At 36.2% G+C, this 21,661-nt stretch overlaps 2 protein-coding genes across 2 annotated transcripts; both read right to left on the reverse strand.

Moving 5' to 3' along the window:
- Positions 1-625: 625 nt before the first annotated feature.
- Positions 626-1,549, reverse strand: LOC142150397 (olfactory receptor 5AP2-like). The gene has a single exon (XM_075205593.1). It carries the CDS (start codon positions 1,547-1,549, stop codon positions 626-628), a length of 924 nt encoding a protein of 307 aa, XP_075061694.1.
- Positions 1,550-19,698: 18,149 nt separating this feature from the next.
- LOC142150398 (olfactory receptor 5AP2-like) lies at positions 19,699-20,628 on the reverse strand. Its single transcript, XM_075205594.1, has one exon. It carries the CDS (start codon positions 20,626-20,628, stop codon positions 19,699-19,701), a length of 930 nt encoding a protein of 309 aa, XP_075061695.1.
- Between the last annotated feature and the right edge of the window lie 1,033 nt (positions 20,629-21,661).

Below are 21,661 nucleotides of genomic sequence, written 5' to 3' on the forward strand. Positions count from 1 at the left end.
CATTTTCTTACAGGAAAAACATTTTATCACGCATAACCTCATAGCTCCTCTTTTGCAGAATATTTTTGTTACTTGTATTACTAATGTGCGCTCTATTAGGTTACTAATGCTCTAGAAGATTGCAAAATGTTTACTGCTCCAGATAATGTTTGATGTCTGTTGACATACAGTATAGCACTGCACATTGTACTACATCTGCCTATACATGCAGCAAATTGGATGTTAGACCAAACTGGACCTAAACTTCTGCACATGTGGGAAAGAGCAAAGGCAGTTTTCATCAACATCTCCTCATGATCTATTAATTGAAGAGGAAAATGTATGTAGTCAATGAACGCAGTATGTATTTATATATTGTCATCAGGCAACCACACTCTTAATATTACAGTTCTTATTTTAAAACTGCCTTCTACACAACTTGAGAAAAATACATGGTAAAAATATAAAATGATCTCTAGGTTGTGCTATACATGATGTCCTCAATTATTATGTAATGTAATATGTGGTTTAGACTTTAATGCAAGAAAAATATGTTGCTACCACCTATGGCATAGATATAAATGGATCGCTGCGTTACAATATTTTCATGGCAGATCATGTGGACTAGCTGAATATTTTGTCAAATTCAATGACATTTCTGCACGGCTTCCACAATGACCCTTTTCACCTCTTGGTTCCTCAGACTGTATATAAGTGGATTCAACATTGGTATCACTACTGAGTAGAAGACAGAGACCACCTTGTCTCGTTTCCCAAATGCACTGTTAGGAGAACGTAAGTAAATGAAGAAAACTGCCCCATAGAAGATGGAAACACACATGAGATGTGAAGAACATGTACTGAATGCTTTCTGCCTGCCCTCAGCAGATTTCATCTGTAAAATGGAAGAAACAATGAGTGTGTATGAGATCAGGATTGTCATCATAGAGCCAATACCACACGAGCATGTGAACAAAACAGTTACCATGTCACATGGGAGAGTTCTAGAGCAGGACAATCTGAGCAATGGGGGGATGTCACAATAGAAGTGGTCTATAAGATTTGATCCACAAAATTGTAGACTGAATACACAGCTGGTCTGCACGGATGACTGTAAGAAGCCAATAAATGTAGCAAGGAGAACCAGACACAGACATTTTTTCTTTGTCATTATTGAGACATAATTGAGAGGATGGCAGATAGCAATATATCGATCATATGACATGTTTGAGAGTACGAGAGCCTCAGTGACTGCTAGGGAAGCAAAGAAGAAGAGCTGAAAAGCACAACCGTTGAATGAAATGGATTTTATCTTGGACAATATATCAAAAAGCATCTTAGGTGTTATCACTGAGGAGTAGCAGAGGTCAACCATGGAGAGGTAACTCAGGAAATAGTACATTGGAGTGTGGAGTTTGGAGGTCTTACTGACAACAGACATCAAACCAACATTGCCAACTATAGTCACCATGTAAACAAGCAAGAAGAATATGAAGAGGAATGGGACAAGTTTTTCATTGTCTGTAAGTCCAGAAAATACAAACACTCTAACTTGTGTCGTATTATCCATTGTCCATCGTTCGTTGGTTTCTTTCTCTCTATTGGTAAAATAAAAAAATAAATCTCTAGTTTACAAGTCTAAAGCAAACAAAAAAATGCAATGTAGCACATAAAGCCAGGAAAACACTTCACTTACATGAAACACCATGACCTGTCTATGGATTTTCTCTAGGTCATGGTATGTGCTCAGAGGAGTTGATAGACTGACCCCAAAAGCAACTATCAGTATAGCACTAAGTACATTATTATTAATAATAAAAAACATAGTAGACAAATAAAAAAGAAAGCCAACTAAGAGATAGCATTAATCTCAGCATTACCCTTGTACAAAAACATCTCCTGATTAACTTTGAAGACCTTCTCCTTGAGCCTTTGCAACCTTGTGGGCAGAAAGAGGAAAGGTCCCTACAGAAACTATATGCAAAGTGGCCACATAGATCAACATGTATAAGTTAACTAATTACAGGCTCCTCACACAAGCAATTGAGTTTAAACCAGCTTTTGCTTTACAGACCAATGGGTGCAAATTAATTATAATGTAATAAATTCAGTTTTATTTGTCTAAAATATCATTACATTGATCATCTCTATTTAGCATAAACAAAAAAATAATTATTCATATAGCCTCAGGTTTCAGCATACAGACACTTGACTCCCAAGGATGAGACATGATGACAGTTCAGGCACATCCTCTGTCCATTATGTGGCTCATTTCTTGCTCTGTCTTGATCTGCTCACAATACTTCTGAGTCTTCACCAATTGCACCTAATTGTTCTGTATAAAATGAAAATAATTAGGATACACTGGAAACATTTTTAAATATGAATGCACTGCTAGTTTTCATTACTAAAGCTATGATGCTTTATGGTTTATGTCTTGTAAATCTGTTATAGGAAGTTTCATTAACCCTTCCTGTCAACATTAATATCATTATATAGCCTTAGTAGTAGCCTTCACACCATAAATCTGAATTAATCTCATAATTATTTTGCCTCTTCTTTCAAAACATTAGTAAGATATGGGCTTTTGTATCTTGCTGAATTATTAAACCACTAAAATACTGTATACAAGCATTTTGTCCAGCGTTGTGTATGGTCTTTTTCTTCTACTTGGTCTTCTGGCTCCTCTTCTTGCACCCTACAATCCACACAAAATGCTGCTGTATTAGTCATCTATTCTTTCTCTTGTTCTGCGTCTGCTTCTGGTCACACTATTACCCCCCTCCCCCCATTAATTCCCAGATCAGAAACTAAGTTATTTTGCTCACATAAAAGTGAAGAATAACTTATTTCAACTTATTAACCTTAAAGACTTCTTTGGTGCTCAAAGAGCTCCCTACTCTCTGCACTTTTCACTGACACTACTGCATCACATCCGACTCTAAAATGCTCTCCCACTAATGGGTCCCAGGGGACCCATTACACTGCACCTCTGTTTGGCCAGCAATAAACCAGGCTAAGACGTGTATCCATCACCACAGGGCTCTCCTCCTGATACGATTGTTGCAGTATGAGATCTTCACCTATAGCAGATACATTTCCCATACAGTTAGTCACACTCACAGGTATTCAGATGCCCCAGGACTTAACTCTAACGTAGTCAAAGTTTATGTGCGGTCACAGTAGCACAGATGTACGAGGCAGATAACCAGAACATGGAAATACCAGGACTAGGCGAAAAGTTATGGGTCAAAAGCAAGCAGATTGGTTTGGGACAGGCCAACTGATCAGGGCTGGTAGCAAGCAAGGAAAATCAAAGACACAATGCAAAAGGTCATGGGCAATCAGAATTCAAGCAGGTTCCAGAAACAAGTTAGGGGTCACATCAAGAATAAAGCAGATTTTGGGAAGAGTATCCACAGAAAATAGGATATGGTCAGCTAATGTGTGAATGCTATAACCAGCAGGGAGGATAGGCCATCCCTGCCTTAAATACTGAAAGGGATCAGTCAGAGAGCAGAACACAGCTTACTTAAATCTGCCTCTGGAGGTTGTTAATTAATCAGATCTCACTGCGCATGCTCACTCGGCTGTCAAACTACTTGCCGGCACGCATCGGCAATGAAAAGAGCGTTCTGGCTGCCCTGGCAATGGCTGGGAGGCTGAGCAGTATTACTAATACATAGTTTATACACATTATATACAGTAAACATATTTAACTGGTTCTCCTCTATATGCTTTTTAAATGGTTTTTTTTTGCTAAAATATATCTTAAAATAATTTCCCTGGGTACAATGCATAAAAGAATTGGATCAAGGTTCAATATTTTCAAATGATTTTATGTAATGGATTTAATTCTTCTAATCTTGGTGCTATTCAGATGTAAGGTTTAGATGTTATATGACAAGCATTATCTAACAATATCATTCACTTTTGAGTTTATAGAACTTAAATAGCCATCATTATAATGTTTATCCTCAACTCTTTTAATTAGAAAGCTTGCTTGGTCACTATATCCCTGAAGTACTATTTCTCTTATCTGGTATATTCCATAGTTTTGTATCTTTGAGGCTGATTTCAGTGGGTATATAAATATTTGCATCAACAAATTTGAAATGATTACTATTTATAGTTTTATTTCGAGATATCCACTTTATTTCCATATAATAAAAACATCATCAATATATCTCAATTATCAATTTATAAAATTAATAACATATACCCTACTTAATTTCTGATTTGTTTTGCCAGTTGTAAGGATCAAAACTATGTAAAAAACATGACCTTAGGGGGACTAAAGCTTATTTTGGATTATGCAGAGGATGAATGGAAGATGACCTTCAACACCAAGGTAGCCACTGCAAATATCTAGTCATATCCGTTGGCCTTTTTAATGTCACATCATTATCATCATCATTATCTTATTTTATGTATCAGAGGCCACAAAATCTGCAGCAGTGCACAAGCAGCAAACAATAAAAACAAAGCAAAATACAAATAGGGGACAAGAGAACCAATAGAATCAGTCAAAATCAATACAAAATGACAGTAGCGAAAACCGTTACATAAGAAGACACAACTAGAGCAAAGGAAACATTACAAGGAGGATGAGGAGAAAAAATGTAGAGAACACCAAACTTGTGAGAATTAACATTCAAGAAAAGTAGATAAGTAAGCAGAGATGATAGGAGTGAAGGGAAGCGAGAGAAAGAAGTAGGTGGAGCATGAGGAGGGTGTTGTTTAGCATTGGGTAGGGTAGGAAATGGAGATAATAGGAGTGGAGGTAAAGCAGTGGAAGTGGCAGGTGGAGAGTGAGAAGGATATTGTGATAGGATGGAGCATTCAAGTATGAAAGATGAATTTTGAGGAAGCACTTTAAAGACTTAATGTTGGGACCCAAGTCTGGTCAGGTGGGTTAGAATATTTCAGTGTGGTCAAAGTCCTGAAAGCCAAAGTGTGAGATGGTGAAAGGAGCATAGGAGAGGTGAAGATAGAACATAGTGGGCATATCGAGGATGTATATCTTGACAAGGTCAGAGATGTAGGAGGGAGGGAATTAAAGAGGACTTTATAGGTCTGAGCCAGTAACATGAATTTATTATGAAGGGAATGGGGAGCCAATGGAAGGCTTTACAGAAAGACACAGAGGAAGAGGAACGACAGAAGAGGAAAATTAGCTGTGACACCTCATTAAGAACAAATTTAAGGGGGAGCAGAGAATTGTCAGGCAGGCCAGAGAGGAGAAGATTGCAATAATCAGAGAGTGGATGATGGTCTTGGTGGCATCCAGACAGAGGAAAGGGTTAATCTTGGTAATGTTGTGAAAGGGGAGGCGACAGTTTAAAAGTCTTGCCCATATTCCAGGTGTATGTAAATACAGTTTTTAGGAACAAGGTTATTTAATAGTAATATATAAGGACAATATATTATTATTTTCCTTATCTCTGTAAAGCCACTGAACAACTGAATGAATAGTTGTATCTAGTTCAGAGATAAATATTTAATATGATAATTTAGAAAAATGTGTTTTAGAGGCTGTTGATATTCCATTTGTCATTACTGCCTAAACCAAGAAAGAGTCTAATCCTTCTAATATGTCCCAGTAAGTGGGTTCAGCCTTTCAGAAACCTTCACACCTGGTTTATTTCATTTAGATACTGATTAAAATTTAATTTTAGTGGTTGAAACTGATAGGATTGGTGCTGGAACAGTTGTTTCTCAATATTCAGCTATTACCAACAATGTCATCCCCACAGCTTGTTTAGCAGAAATTTGCCTCCCAAAGAGAAAGGTTATGACATAAATAGTTGAGAGCACTTAGCGGTTAAGTGAGCATTTGAGGTGTGGCGGTACTGGTTATGGGGTGCTATTCTCAGTTTATTTGGACTTACCTATAGATCTGGAACTAAGAATCTCAGTACAAGTGATCTCTCTTGCAATTTCCTGCATGAACACGAAAACTACCCAAAAACCTTTTCTTTTTCTGCCAAAGACCTGAAAGTTCCAACCCGTAGTTCAAGCTTATCTCCTCAAATCGAACAAGGGTTGATGGGTGATCTTATGAATAAATTATTTTCATGGGATAAATATGTTTTTTCTAATGGAATTACCTAATTTTAAATTGTCTGAACATTAAGATCAACATTTCCACTTTGGTCACTCTAAATAGTCGCAGTACTTTACTGGGTAGATTACAAAATAACTTTTCAAAGCTTTGTAAGTTCAGCAGTAGTTCAACTTACCTTACAATCCACAGGCAACAGGGTAGTTAGATAGTCAAAATTACATTTTGAAAAATAAGAATATAAGAAATAAAATAAAATGTGTGCATAAAATGTGTTGTAATGGCCTGAAAAACGGAGAGAAATAAAAGCAGTCTTATAACATTTTTATTAAATGGATTCAGAAAACAACATATTTATTGAGGAAGTATCGCAGAAACGGATCAGGACTTCATATACAAATCCAATAACAATATTATTTATTTATAGAGTGTCACAGATATCGTAGCATCGGACAATCGTACAATTACAAATAATATATAACTAACACAGTGAGCAAAATCACAAATGAAGCAAAACAGTAACAGCTAAGGAATGTAGCAAAAGACATGACAAGGACAAGTAAGGAATGAGGACAGTAGCCCAACATGAGTCAATAGGGAGAGAGGACCCTACCCATGAGAGCTTACATTCTAAAGGGATAAAAACATATTCTGTGTTTGTTAATGAATATCTTATTATATTTTATACATTACATAGAAACAATGACAAGTTCATCAGAAGATGAAAAAAATAATAATGATATAATAAAATTGATGTATTAATTCGTATTGATAGCATATAAATCCTGGAGATTATATCATATGCATAACAGAGACTGGGATTAAAACATTATTGTATATCAATGATGCTTAAATCCCAGGAACTAAATGTCCCATATCTGGATTATTATTATTATTATTATTATCATTTATTTGTTAGGCGCCACAAGGTATCCGCAGCGCCGCACACAGTACTAACAGTAAACTATACAGGGTGAAACCATACAGAACAATGAACAAAAAGTACCAATACTTCAGAAACTCCGGCCAGTCATATGCAGTAAAAACGGAGCGAAAGAACAGGTATGGAGACAGGAGGGGAGGGGGCCCTGCTCATGATTATGAACTAAAGGATTTAGGAACTAATGGTCCCATATCCAGATTATTTGTAGGGAGGACCATGTTGATTGGGGTTTGTGGAATAACGATTAGTTCTTTTTATACCAAGCACACCTGTACAATTTACTACTCTTAGATATCCAAACAAAGCTTATAACTTCTTATATAGCAGAATCTTTGCTCTCTTCCATATTCAGATGTAAATGAATTCCCTAGATATCAGTCCAATATTCTGGCGTTCCTATTCTCAACATCCATTAATAGCTGTAGTGTTAATCTGCATTTAGGAGTTTAGTCTTTTTTTTATAATGTGACCCACTCACTCCCTTATCTATCAAGATTGCCCACTGATCAACCCTCACAAGTTCTGTACTTTTTTGTGGACAGGGGTCCAAAACTTCCAGAAGCGGTTTGAAAGGTGATTTATTCAGTGCATCCTGTGCATCTAAATGCATCCTGTGCAGCTCCTTCCTCTTCCCCCACCCCTCTTCCCTTTCTGTTTCCTATCCTGCCTTTTCCTTCAGGTTACACTCTCCTCTTGTTGTCCAGTTTTGCTATATTATACGACTATTATACCCTCTGGAAAATATGTTCCCAGTGACCCATGTTATCCTTGTATTTCACCTTTTGTAACACTACTTGCATTATGTCACCCCCATATTACCATCACCTCTTCTCACTCACTAGTGCTATGTGATGTTATTTGAATTGTGTCTACCCTGTTTATACTACTGTTCTGTAAGGAGCTGGGAATTTTGTGATGCACAGTAAATAAATAAATTATTTATTAATAATAATAATAATAATAATAATAATAAAAATAATAAATTACTGTCTTTCCTATTATGTCACCAAATGTCATAAATGTTCTGTAAAGTCTCATGATTGTAAACAAGCTATCAGGTTTCAGAGTTGTATTTCAGTTACTATTTTATGGTTGCATGGTTAAATATAATAATAATAATAATAATAATAATAAAAATAATAATAATATTATTAATAATAATAATAATAATAATAATATTAATAATAATAATAAAAAGAAACATAATTCCTGTGTTAAGAGAGGAATTTTGTGATGCCCAGTAAAATAAATAATTTAATAATAATAATAATAATAATAATAATAATAATAATATTAATAAATAACTGTCTTTCCTATTATGTCACCAAGTTTCATAAATGTTCGGTAAAGTTTCATGATTGTAAACAAACTATCAGGTTTCAGAGTTGTATTTCAGTTACTATTTTCTGGTTGCATGGTTAAATATAATAAAAATAATAATAATAATAAGAAACATAATTCCTGTGTTAAGAGAGGTAAATTGGTCTCTTACCTGCCTGGCATATAATTGTCTGTAATCCTAATGATTTCTTGTCTGTAAATAAGGAAACCTTTATATATTAAACCCAATGACTCTGGAGTATAAATCTCTTCTGTCCCTGGACACATTTCATTAGACATTGAACATTAGAAGCAACCCAATTAGTGAGCAATTTCACAGAATTGGTAGAATAATAGTTTTCTGCACTTAGAAATAGAGCTACACTATTTCATTTAATTCATCTACCTTATCTTTTACATACAATACCTATGTTATGTGAATGGTCTAAATGGTCTTAGATTAGCCAGGCATTTTTATATAATGTATACCAATAGTACCAAATGGTATTTTTCATCTAGATAGTAGAAAAGCGTTAAGGTTTGGGGATGTGGGATTCGAATACTAAACTCTAATGTCTTACATGTTAGCATTGATTTTGACGTAATGCAAAAAATATTATCCAACCCTAAGATTAAAGCTGCCAACATAATGATGATCTGGTCCTGATCTTAATTTATAAATGTCTTAATCTGTTGTCAATTTGACTTCACACATAAAATGCTTGTACTTAACAGATCCAGTAATTTGGGGACTGAGCGCAAATTGCGTTAGTTTTAAAATGCCTTTAAATCAGCTCTGCATACTCCCATATTCAGCAAGAAATGGATCTGAGGATACGTGCGTTGATGAATACGGGTTAATAAGGTAAAAAGTATTTTCAAAGTCTTGTGAAGTACATATGAAGTCTTTATTCTTTTCACATCAAGCAGAGAGAAGTCTCCCCTTTTGCATACAAGCACAAGCTTTTATTCATTTTAACACCCTCTGTAATACAATGTAATGATCTATATATACTCTTATTTACAGTTTCCTAATATGGTAAAGATGTTTCTAATAAACATTGGCTACCTTGAGATAAAGAACATATACCAACATTGTTGTAATTAGTGGTATCGTGAATCTCACTTCACTTTATCTAGCTTGACTTTTCTCATTGTTCTTTAAACCTAAGGTAAACACGTTTGTCCTTCTGCCACTAAGAATACAACCTTTGACCCCTTCCCAGCTTCATCCTGAAGAGAACAGAAATGAAAACATAAAATCTAAGAATATTTTATTGCATAGTTTATACAATATTAGCCATAAACAGTTTATACTGTGTCAATCAAATTGGCTTCATCAACATTCCTCCCTTTTATCAATCTTGACCACATTATACATTAAAAAACTAAAGAAGACTTAGATATATAAACAAGGTACAACGAAAATACATAGAGGATTGTGCCAAATGCCTGTATTTTTCATACAGAACTACAAGGAATCACTCACCCTCCTGTTTTCTCAAATTAACTTGCATATACGTATATTCTGGAATAATTTTCATATTATTTGACTTTCTACACATACTTGAAATCATTGGTATACGTTTAAATAATCCATATATATAAAAGAAGTTTGTTTGATTGTTTATAGGTGAATATCTTTCACACCCCTGCACCAATTTGGATGAAACCAATAAAATATGTTCCAGTTTGATCAGGGTGAGATATTAAGGGATTTAGAGACCCAGTCGGATCTTCCGTTGGTGTGCGCTGGCCAGAAATTTGACCCGCGGAGTCTGTTCTGAGCCTTCCACTGGATGGATTTAACAAAAATTTCAAAACATTGGATAACAGAAGACATAGTAGGTGGTATAGGTCTCAGTCAGACCTCCGTTGGTGTACGCTGGCCAGAACTTTGACAGGAGAAGCCGGGACCTCCACTGGATGGATTTGGTTAGTTTGCTTTCGGACACCCCTGTACTGACTGGAATGAATCTAATGCGAGGTGGTCTAGTTGAATCCGTGGTGTATGCAGGCCAAAGCTTTGACCCAGGGAGCCTGTTCTGGGCCTTCCACTGAATGGACTTGGTTTGTTTGTCTGTCCGTTTATACATTCGGACACCACAGCACAGAGTGGGATGAAACCAATGCCAGGTGGCCCAGTTGGATCCTGACCAGGTTTTAAGGGGGTTAGTGTCCAGGTCGGACCTCCCGTTGGTGTACACTGGGCAAAACATTGTCCCGGGGACCCTGTTCTGAGCCTTCCACTGGATAGATTTGGTTTGTTTGTCTGTCCGTTTATACATTCGGACAATTTATACATAATAAGATGCTAATAATCATGTCATAAAACTGATTACTTTTTTAATGACCTTTAAAACATTTTATTCAAATTCAAATTCAGTTGAAATTTGAATTGAATTGAATTTAAACTTATTCCAATATCATGACCTCTACATCTTAAAAGTGATCTAAATTCACAGAGATCATATCCTTGCATTGACACCTTTACTAGATTGGTGAAGCATTATACAAACTCAGCTAATAAATGTAACAAGTATTATCAGCTTCTATCTATGGGGGAATTGACTACACTTCAATAGTCACAATCTGTTATAAGAAAAATTAAATTAAAACCAATAATTAGCTCCTGAACAATAAACGTTGATGGCCACCTTCTGAGTACAATGTTGCACTGATTTTATCATGCCATGTTTTCAAATTTGAGTAGGATTTATTTTTAAATGTGTTCAGGTTTGTCATGGGCAGTTCAGATACACAGAGATATGCAGCACAGTGGCTCAGTGGTTAGCACTTCTGCCTCACAGCACTGGGGTCATGAGTTCATTCCCCAACCATGGCCTTATCTGTGTTGAGTTTGTATGTTCTCCCTGTATTTGTGTGTGGTTTTCTCTGGGTGCTCCAGTTTCCTCCCATACTCCAAAAACATACTGGTAGGATAATTGGCTGCTGTCAAAATTCTCCATAGGGTGTGTCTACGTGTTAGGGAATTTAGACTGTAAGCTCCAATGGGGCAGGGACCGATGTAAATTACAATCATTCTCTGTGCAGTACTGCAGAAGTCGTGGTGCTTTATTAATAAATGGCAATGATGATGGTATTTGGAGGAATTATACTCATTTCCTTCATATCTGTTTCAGTTCTAGCATAGTAGATTTATTCTACATGCATCTTATCGGTGGTAGTCATATTTGCGACGCTGATTAATCGGATGCCACTAATTTAGGCGCAAAAATACAGATCGCTAATATTTAGACACAATATTTTAGCCAACTCAGTCAATGAAGACACTATTACAACACTGGCATTTAAACATGTCTACAATCAAAATGACGACACATATATTCACTATCATCATCATCACCATTTATTCTTATAGCACCACTGATTCCGCAGTGCTGTACGAAGAACTCATTCACATCGGTCCCTGCTCCATTGAAGCTTACAGTCTAAATTCCCTAACATACACACACAGACAGACACAGACTAGGGTCAATTTTGACAGCAGCCAATTAAAGAACTAATATGTTTTTGGAGTGTGGAAGGAAACCGGAGCACCCGGAGGAAACCCACGCAAACACGGTGAGAACATACAAATTCCACACAGATAAGGCCATGGTCGGAATTGAACTCATGACCCCAGCGCTGTGAGGCAGAAGTGCTAACCATTTACACACTGTGCTGCACTACATATGTAAAACACCTACAGAAAACATACCTCCAAAAAAATTACTAAACCATCATAATACATACTAATACAAATCAGGACCTAGCTAATTCCTACCATACCAAATAAATTACACTAATACCGAAATATGTATTAAAATGACATACATAAAAATCGACAGAAATAATAATAATCGACAACACCAAAACAAGTCAGGCATTAAAAATGACACACAGAATATACCGAAATATTAAATACCTACACATAAATCTTTCAACAGTATGCCCATAAGTCAAATTAAACCTTGCGGACATTTTTTTTAAAAATAAATACTATATTCATTTTCTCAGTTAACTTCATTTTTATTTAGAAACACAATTATTAATCAACCATACCATTTAAATTGTCCTTTCAATAAAGTCACATTTGTTCAAATAAATGAATAGGTACTTGTAGTCCTAATACACAGATGACATCACAGAAATCTGAATATATTAATGTCATGATGCAAATGATTAACATAAAATTGATACATTTTGCATCTCCGAACCCCTACTTTAAAAATCTTTGGCGTGAATGTGCACGCTGCCATTTCTACGATTCTGACGAGCTTGGTGGTTATTGTGGTGCATCTGGCTTTAGTGACCCTGTTAAAGGTTCCTGGACTCATTTTCCAGTACTGCAGAGTATCCGTTTGTAGAGCGCTTCATTCCAGAACCGAATTCCTGAGAACAAATACTGCTTTTTTTCATAGAAAAATGTATCTTTTATTCTGTGATATGTCTAGAGAGCGTAGGCGGTGTGTTTCTTCACAAGACAAGGCCGAGGAAGATCGACGACTTCAAGACTCCAGAGAAGAGGAAACAGTGGTCCTGAGTCCCGAACCCGTTCCAGCTCCATCAACTTCTGCCATTCCTGAGGCAGAAAAGGAACAGGACATAAGTGACCAGGATGCGACCGAGGATGATGATGTTGACGAGGGGCCCAGCACATCAAATCGTGGACCCCGGTTTAGAGATGCTGAAAATAAAATTTTGGTTTCCCATATAAGAAAGGGATATTTTTACATATTCCCCTAAACATCCACCCCCCCCCCCCACACCATTGTCAAGGTCCATATAAACAGTCAGGTTTAATATTAAAAATTTCCTTGAAAAATCTACAATTTAACTCACCTCAGTATTAATGCTCACATATGTTTACTTTCATTAAACTTTACTATCCATGTATACTGTATATGCAAAATATATTTCAATATGCTTTAAACAATGTTAAAATGAAGTTACAATCAGATGCACTCATCTCCCAGGCATAGGGGCTTACATGTAGCAAGGACTGGCTTGTGAGCCACACCCAACTAAGCCTTAAAGACTATTATTTCACTGCCTATGTTTTCCACTTCTATTTAGACTCCTACTATATACTGCCCTTACTCAGTTTAAATACCAAATCTTCCTAAATAATCCTCTTTTATTTTATTATTCTTTACTTTTTTTTTTATTAATTTCCTGTAAATCATGTTTTGTGGCTTTGTAAATAGAACAACTATCTTATTACATGTGCTTAAATTTACCCACCCCAAAAAAACAACACCTTAAGTCACAACCACAAGGTAACAATAAAGATAAGTGCTGTGTAATAATGTATAATCCTACAATATTTTTAAAAATAATAATTAATAATTGCATTGTATGAAGGGTATGAAGACCAGCTATCACGTGAGGAGCAAGATAAGGAGATCAACCCTGGCAACCCTAGAACTACGGAAACTTGTAAGAAGGAGTTCCGTGATTGCCAGAAGAGTACCAAGTCCATGATTTTGAATACATCCCGACTATCCCATGGTAAGAAGAGACACAATGTCTCCTTGAACCAATGGCAGCAAAATTGCGTGATCACCTGAACACATTGGATGAAGCTATATCTCCTGTGAAGACTCCAAAATGGAAACTGCAGTTTTATGATAAGCTTTTTATTGTTTTCATTTAAAGTGGTAAGACAACTTACTTTCCCTCATTGATAATGTAACGTAATTTGTTAATATAAGTAATATTTATTTCTGAAACCATATATGACAATGTAATATTTTCCTAATATTTTCAGTTTGCAACTTTGTTTTCTAAAATATTTTATTTTAGCACCTAAAAACCTTTTTTATGATATTTTTACATTCACATTTATAGTACATCTTGGACATGCCTGACCCACACATATAATCCAAATCCACCTGTTGAAGAAACTTAATACAGAACATGTCACATACTATTGACAATCTGCCAATGTAATTCTCAAGTTTGGGCTTTTTTCCCTTACTAAATATTGCTTGGTGTGAATATTATTTCAAAAGCATTTCATGTGACAAAATCTTATTTATTGTGTTACATTTAGACATACTGTTCCCCGCAGCACGTTTGTCAACCTTTAACACAGCACTCACAATATTTTCCCCCAATTAATATTTAATTTCTTCTTTAGTTCATTACAGTTAAAAAATCAAAGTCAAGGGTCTGCAGCCGAAGCATGAGGAAGAGGTCCACTGGTACCTCAACAGGTAATTGTACCTTATTTATTATTTACCTGTAAGCTGGTAATTAAATACCCTCCAAACTAAAAAACATTATAATTTCAGATACACCAACTTCAAGGATCATTGAGGCGTCTGTCCATGACTCAGAAGAAAGCAGGGAATTCATTGGACATGAATAATCATCTGGTTCTTCAGTTTCATCTGTGTGAGGTATTAAAAGTACTACATACTACCGTGAAATTTGTGATGCTATCATATATACTGCCACAAATTTCCATTCAAAAAGAACAATATTTCCTCTCTTTAATCAGTTAAGAGAAGCAGACATTTTGTTGAGAAAATACCTGAGCATGGAAGTACTGTGGACATTGTGATGGATTTGGAGGATGTGTCCATTGAAGTCCATCCAACAGAAGAAGTCTATACATTGGAAACTGAAGCCCACACAGCAGCAATAGATGCAGAGGACACCACTCAACCTATATCTGAGCAAGCCACAGTTCAGTTTCCGGACACCATGCAACCTGAAGAGGTGTTCTCCGGCACAACTGAGGTCACGGACACTACTGAAGAAAGATCAGAATTGATGAACACACCACCATCAGAAGCGTAAGTTCCAAACATTTCACCTGAACCAACACAGCCTGAGTAAGAAGGTCGTGACTATGCAAGTTCACAGGAACAAATCATTTGTTCCTTGGTGATTCACATGGTTCTGGACAATCAGAGACAAATTTTGGCAAATCAGAATCTCTTTGCCCAAACACTTTTGAACCAGGGGCATCAAATGGAACATTCTACAGCACTCAGGAACATCCAAATGTCACAGCATCAAATGTGGGCAACTGTGAACGAAATGTGGATCACACAGCAACAGGCGTCAGTAGTGAGCATTGCAGTTTCCACAAGTCTGCAACTCATGGTAAATGACATGATGCGAAGAAATGTCCAAGAGAGTGCTGTGACCCATTCCCAACATGCTCGGGTACCAACCTTGGAGTCAGCAACGCAAACAGATGAAACAGAAAGTGAACACCAGACAACTTCCACAGAAGAACCAGCTCATCATTGAGGAGAGAACAACCTATAGGCCTGTGGCACAGCTCCATATCAGGTAAATTACACTTGGGATCAGACATATTTTTGTCCTTCACTCCATGCTGTTTTTTGTTTTTTAGATTTCTTTCTTTGACCATCTCAGTGATATGTGGACTATTTTGCTGCTGAGAACATGAGTTCTCTCACAGGCCTTTTATGCCACTTTCTAGGTGTAATGTTGTAACTGTGCCAGCCGCCAACCGTGCCTCATTATTGAAGATAAAAGAACAGGCTCATCATTGAGGTAATTACACTTGGGATCACACATATATCTGTCCTTCACTCCATGTTGTTTTTTGTTGTTTACATTTCTTTCGTTGACTGTTTTACCCCTACCTAGCCTCTCACAGGCTTCTTGTCTTGTCTCCATCTTTAATTAACATCTGGTACCGGGCAGCACGGTGGCTAAGGGGTTAGCACTTCTGCCTTACAGCACTGGGGTCATGAGTTCAATTTCCAACCATGGCCTTATCTGTGAGGAGTTTGTTCGTTCTCCCCGTGTTTGCGTGGGTTTCCTCCGGGTGCTCCGGTTTGTGTGTGTGTGTGTGTGTGTGTGTATGTGTGTGTGTTAGGGAATTTAGACTGTAAGCCCCAATGGGGTAGGGACTGACGTGATTGAGTTCTCTGTAAAGTGCTGCGGATTTAGGGGCGCTATATAAATAAATGATGATGATGATGATGATGATAGTATCTGTATGGTTCATTTTTTTGATTTTTATTATCTATTGACAGACATTGGAACTACAATTCTAGAATGTCTACTAAAGTGTATTGTAAGAGAACCTCTTCAACTCACAAGATACTGACTGAAGACAAATTAAATAATCTGCATTTCTAAATCCAAATATCTTTTAAAAAAAATTAGTTCTAGACATATTTTTTATATCTAAATGTTTATAAATCGTCACACTTTAAACCTTATTGTTTTAAATTGTTATTTACCACGTTATAATCTTGTGTAATGCTAGCTAAAAATATATGATGCACTAATTTTATTTATTGTCATTCATTTTTACAGGTGTTACAAAGTCAACTTCACACATTGACTGAATATCATCATGAAGATAATATAAAATAACTTAAGAATGGAAAATTTCTACAAATTCTCTACAGATTTATTCTGCATTTGTGTCGTTTGAGCCCTGGAAGTTGCATTTGAAAATCCATAACACGTACTGAAAATAAAAAAGACTGCCCTAAATTTGACACCATCCTACAAAATTTTATTAACCATTTTAACACGTTCACAAGAAACTTTTAGGCAACAATTAATCATTGTACAATGTTTTTTATTGATATTAATCAATAAATATTAATCTATTTTGCTAAATTTAGATTTTAGTATATATTATTAAGTTTAAATTACACTGTTTGTTCATTAAATTCATTCTTAGTTGTTTTTCATATGCAATTTATTAGAATACATAAGTGTAGAGAGGGAGCTAATTGCAATTGGGTGCTTTAAATATTAACATCACCTTTCAAAATGAATACCATGGGTTTGTTCTTCATTTCGGAGATAACACTGTACATAGTCTAAATTAATTGTTTAATTTCCACCCCAAAATCATTGCACAATACATGAATATATATGTATATATATATATATATATATATATATATATATATATATATATATATATATATCTCAAACCCAAAATAAGGATGTTATGACATCATTGACCAACATTATATTTATAAATAGACTATGAAATTAGAAGTATATTACTTACATAGTAAGATTTTAAGAATATTATTAATGACCTGCTGCCTAAAATAATAAAACACATATTTTAAAGATCTAATAGCGGAATATACACAATACAAGTTTATAGTTAATGTTAAAAACTGGTAATGAAAACTAGTGTACTTCATTACTGTTATTTTAATTTCGATTGCATCTTAGACTGGTGAAGATTTATTATGCAATATTGTATAAATGATAAATATATAATAAAACATTTAATTAAAGTAAGTGTGTACAAACAGAATCAATTATATAGTGTGCCCTCCAAGGATGGGCATTAATTGCAATAGTACTCAATTGAAATTATATAATTAAATACAATTATTATTTTATTAAAAACTTGTTTAAAAATCACAGAAAACACGGTACATAATGTTTATAGTAAGATTTATTAACATTACATTGTCAGTAACCCCCCACAGTGTAATGAATGTGTATTTTATTGTTGCAAAACAACTTCCAAAGTTTTAAACAATAATAATAAATCTAAACACAAAGTTGTGTTTATTATAGAAAGTTAATTTATAATATATTGAATAACGTTGTATTACACACATGTATGGCATCTGATCGTAACTTTGTTATAATACAAATTACACACATTGTTTGGCAAGAACTGCCATTTGTCTGTACGTTACAGTCTGCACATATTAACAAACTGAAAACCTGTCGCCAAATTTACAAGGTTATAAAGTTCACATGACCATGTCAACTGACTGTGTCTCTGTTAGAAGTGTAAACTAATTGAATAACAAACATTAAATTACTGCAGAGACACACAGGATGACATCTGCAACTTTGTGTTATCAATCAGACTATCTGTCATAGTATAAATAGTTATGTAATGTAGGTAAATAGTCTGAGCTCACCTTACTCACTAAAAAAAGTGTCCGTGACAGCAGTCAAATCGCCACTTATTACTATTGAATAAGCTTGCTAATTCATGCTGGTTATCTGGCTTTGCCTGACTCTTTTACAGAGAACGGATTTTGCTATATACCGCTTTGGGATACTGATTGCCATTCCGCTGGTATCCACCTTTGTGAACAATCTCAGCAAATTGGAGGAATTTCTTTAGACGCAGATTATTCTATAGAAATTATGGCGACCGAATCCGTTTCCCTTGTGCCGTCTCAAACAGGTAGAAATCTAATTAACATCGATGGATTTCTTTTCACCAAGAACAAACAGCATGGATAAAGGTGGTATTGGCGATGCAGCGAGTTCAAGAATGACAGTTGTCAAGCATGGGCCATCAACGATAAATTTGCCACTAGCCGCAAAGTCATCTGACACACAGGACATAACCACGCAACGAGGACAGAAAGAACTGATGTGGCCAGAGCAAGACACAACATCAGGCAATGTGCATGCGGTGGAGACTCTGGCACAGATCATACAAAGTGTGACAGCAGAAATGCCATCAACAAGCACAGTGTACATGCCAAATAGATCTGCTCTCAGGCAATCGGTGAAGAGGGTGAGACTCACTGACATGCAAAGCCAACCTCTAAAAATGAGATCAATATTCCCGACAATTTTAAAGAAATCCATGGCGAGCAATTTCTCGTGAAGGACACCCCATTTGGGAGAGAATGCATTTTACTGGTTATGACTGAGGAAAATTTAGAAAAACTCAAGGAGGCATATTGGGGGATGGATGGAATTTGACATCGCCCTGGCACCGCAATAAGTCTTCACCGATTTTGCTTCAATAAATGCCACCCAGCTCAAATTTGGAAACTGCCACCATATATGTTGCTTGTTTCACCTGGGTCAGAGCCTTCACTGAAGCATCCAGACAGCAGGATTAGCTCAGCTGTATGGCACTGACCCTGGTTTTGCACTCTGCATGAGTCATTTGCAAGTCCTTCTCTTTTTGCCCCCGAACGACATTCCAGCTGCCTTTGAGAAACTTGAAAGATATTTACCCGAAAATGCGGAACCAGTTGTGAAATATTTTCATGATCTATTAATTGAAGTGGAAAATGTAGTCAATGAAAGCAGTATGTCTTTATATGTTGTCATCAGGTAACCACACCTCTTATTATTACAATTCTTACTTGAAATATGGTGTCTCCACATTTCAAAAGGGAACACAACTTGAGAACACATGGGGAATAGATCATTTGCCCTTTATGTTGTGCTATATACGATATCCCCAAGGATTAGGTAATGTAATACGTGGTTTAGATGTCAAAGCAAAAAATTATGTTGCCCCCATGTAACGCATCAATATCAATGGATCGCTGCGTTGCACCATTTTAATGGAAGCGTTCTTGAGCCGAGTTTCATTTGGAACACACTTCAAGAAAAAGCTCATGTGGACTAGCTGAACATTTTGTCTAACTCAATGACATTTCTGCACTGGTTCCATGATGACCCTTTTCACCTCTTGGTTCCTCAGACTGTATATAAGTGGATTCAACATTGGTATCACTACTGAGTAGAAGACAGAGACCACCTTGTCTCGTTTCTCAAATGCACTGTTAGAAGAACGTAAGTAAATGAAGAAAACTGTCCCGTAGAAGATGGAAACACACATGAGATGTGAAGAACATGTACTGAATGCTTTCTGCCTACCCTTAGCAGAATTGATCCGTAAAATGGAAGAAACTATTAGAGTGTAAGAGATCAGGACTGTCATCATAGATCCAATACCACATGAACATGTGCAGAAAACAGTTACCATGTCACATGGGAGAGTACTAGAGCAGGACAATGTGAGCAAAGGACGGACATCACAATAGAAGTGGTCTATAAGATTTGATCCACAAAATTGTAGACTGAATACACAGCTGGTCTGCACTGAAGATAGAAAGAAGCCAATGAATGTAGCAAGGAGAACCAGACACAGACATTTTTGCTTTGTCATTATTGAGACATAAGAGAGAGGATGGCAGATAGCAATATATCGATCATATGACATGTTTGAGAGTAGGAGAGCATCAGTGACTGCTAGGGCACCAAAGAAGAAGAGCTGAAAAGCACAACCGTTGAATGAAATGGATTTTATATTGGACAAAATGTCAAAAAGCATCTTAGGTGTTATTACTGAGGAGTAGCAGAGGTCAACCATAGAGAGGTAACTCAGGAAATAGTACATTGGAGTGTGCAGTTTGGAGGTCTTACTGACAACAGACATCAAGCCAACATTGCCAACTATAGTCACCATGTAAACAAGCAAGAAGAACATGAAGAGGAATGGAACAAGTTTTTCATTGTCTGTAAGTCCAGAAAGCGCAAACACTCTCACTTGCGTCGTATTTATGATGTCCATTGTTTTCTTTCTCTGTAGTGGAAAAAGAAAAGTCTCTATTTTGCAAATGTAAAGCAAAAAGAAAATACAATGTGGCACATAATGTCAGGAAATACACAATACAACCTGAAGTTAGGAAAAGTTGGAAGGAAATGCAATTAACACATTATTTTCCTGTTACATGAAACACTTGGTACAGGTTGAGGAGTTTCGTTAGGACCATAGTATGTGCTCAGAGGAGGCAACAGACTGGCTGTAAACTCCTCTAGCAGAACAGTTGTTTGTAATAAAACTATTTGACCATTGCAGCAAAGATTTGGAATGTTTTAGTTTCACTTGCAGTATGTGTACGTGTGTAAGTGTAAGTGTAAGTGTGTGTGTGTGTGTGTGTGTGTGTGTGTGTGTGAAATAAAACTGATCCAGACTAGCTACAAGCCATTAATCATAGGAGACCCATCTTTGAAATCAGACAGGTTATTCAGCTCTTTCAGTTTATAGTTTCTGACAGGTCTATGTAGTTGTAATTGTGTGGCAGAAGAAATACCAGATCTTCATTTATAAAATATGTTGACTGAATATACAGAAACAGGCAATGGCAATTTTAAAGTGAACGGATATGATATTTTAGGTCTCTGTACCGTTTTGTACCAGCAGAGGAGTCTAAGACTAAAACAGGAGTCCAAGTCCAAAGAATAGCGAGGGGACCAAAGCCAGAGGAGTTAGTAGTCTGAAGCCAATGGGTCAAGATGCAGTTGGGCAGTCGTACAAACTAAAGTCAAACACAGGTAATCAGTTCAAGGAGTTTTCAGCAACTCAGGTTCAAATAAGCTGGTTCAATAAACTAATGGTTGTTCACAGAAAGCTTCTTATGTAGACTTGGAATTAGTCTCAGGAATTGGAAACTAATTTCTAGCAGCAGCTCAACAGATGAAAGAATGCAGCTTGCTGTAATCATACATGTGACTCATTGCACAATTCAACTATATGGCTGAAACTCACAAGTCACAAATTTAAGACCTGCAATGGCGTCAGGTGTGTTACACTTCTATTTCAA

The sequence above is a fragment of the Mixophyes fleayi genome, chromosome 4, assembly GCF_038048845.1.
Source record: "Mixophyes fleayi isolate aMixFle1 chromosome 4, aMixFle1.hap1, whole genome shotgun sequence".
NCBI classification, from domain to species: domain Eukaryota; kingdom Metazoa; phylum Chordata; class Amphibia; order Anura; family Limnodynastidae; genus Mixophyes; species Mixophyes fleayi.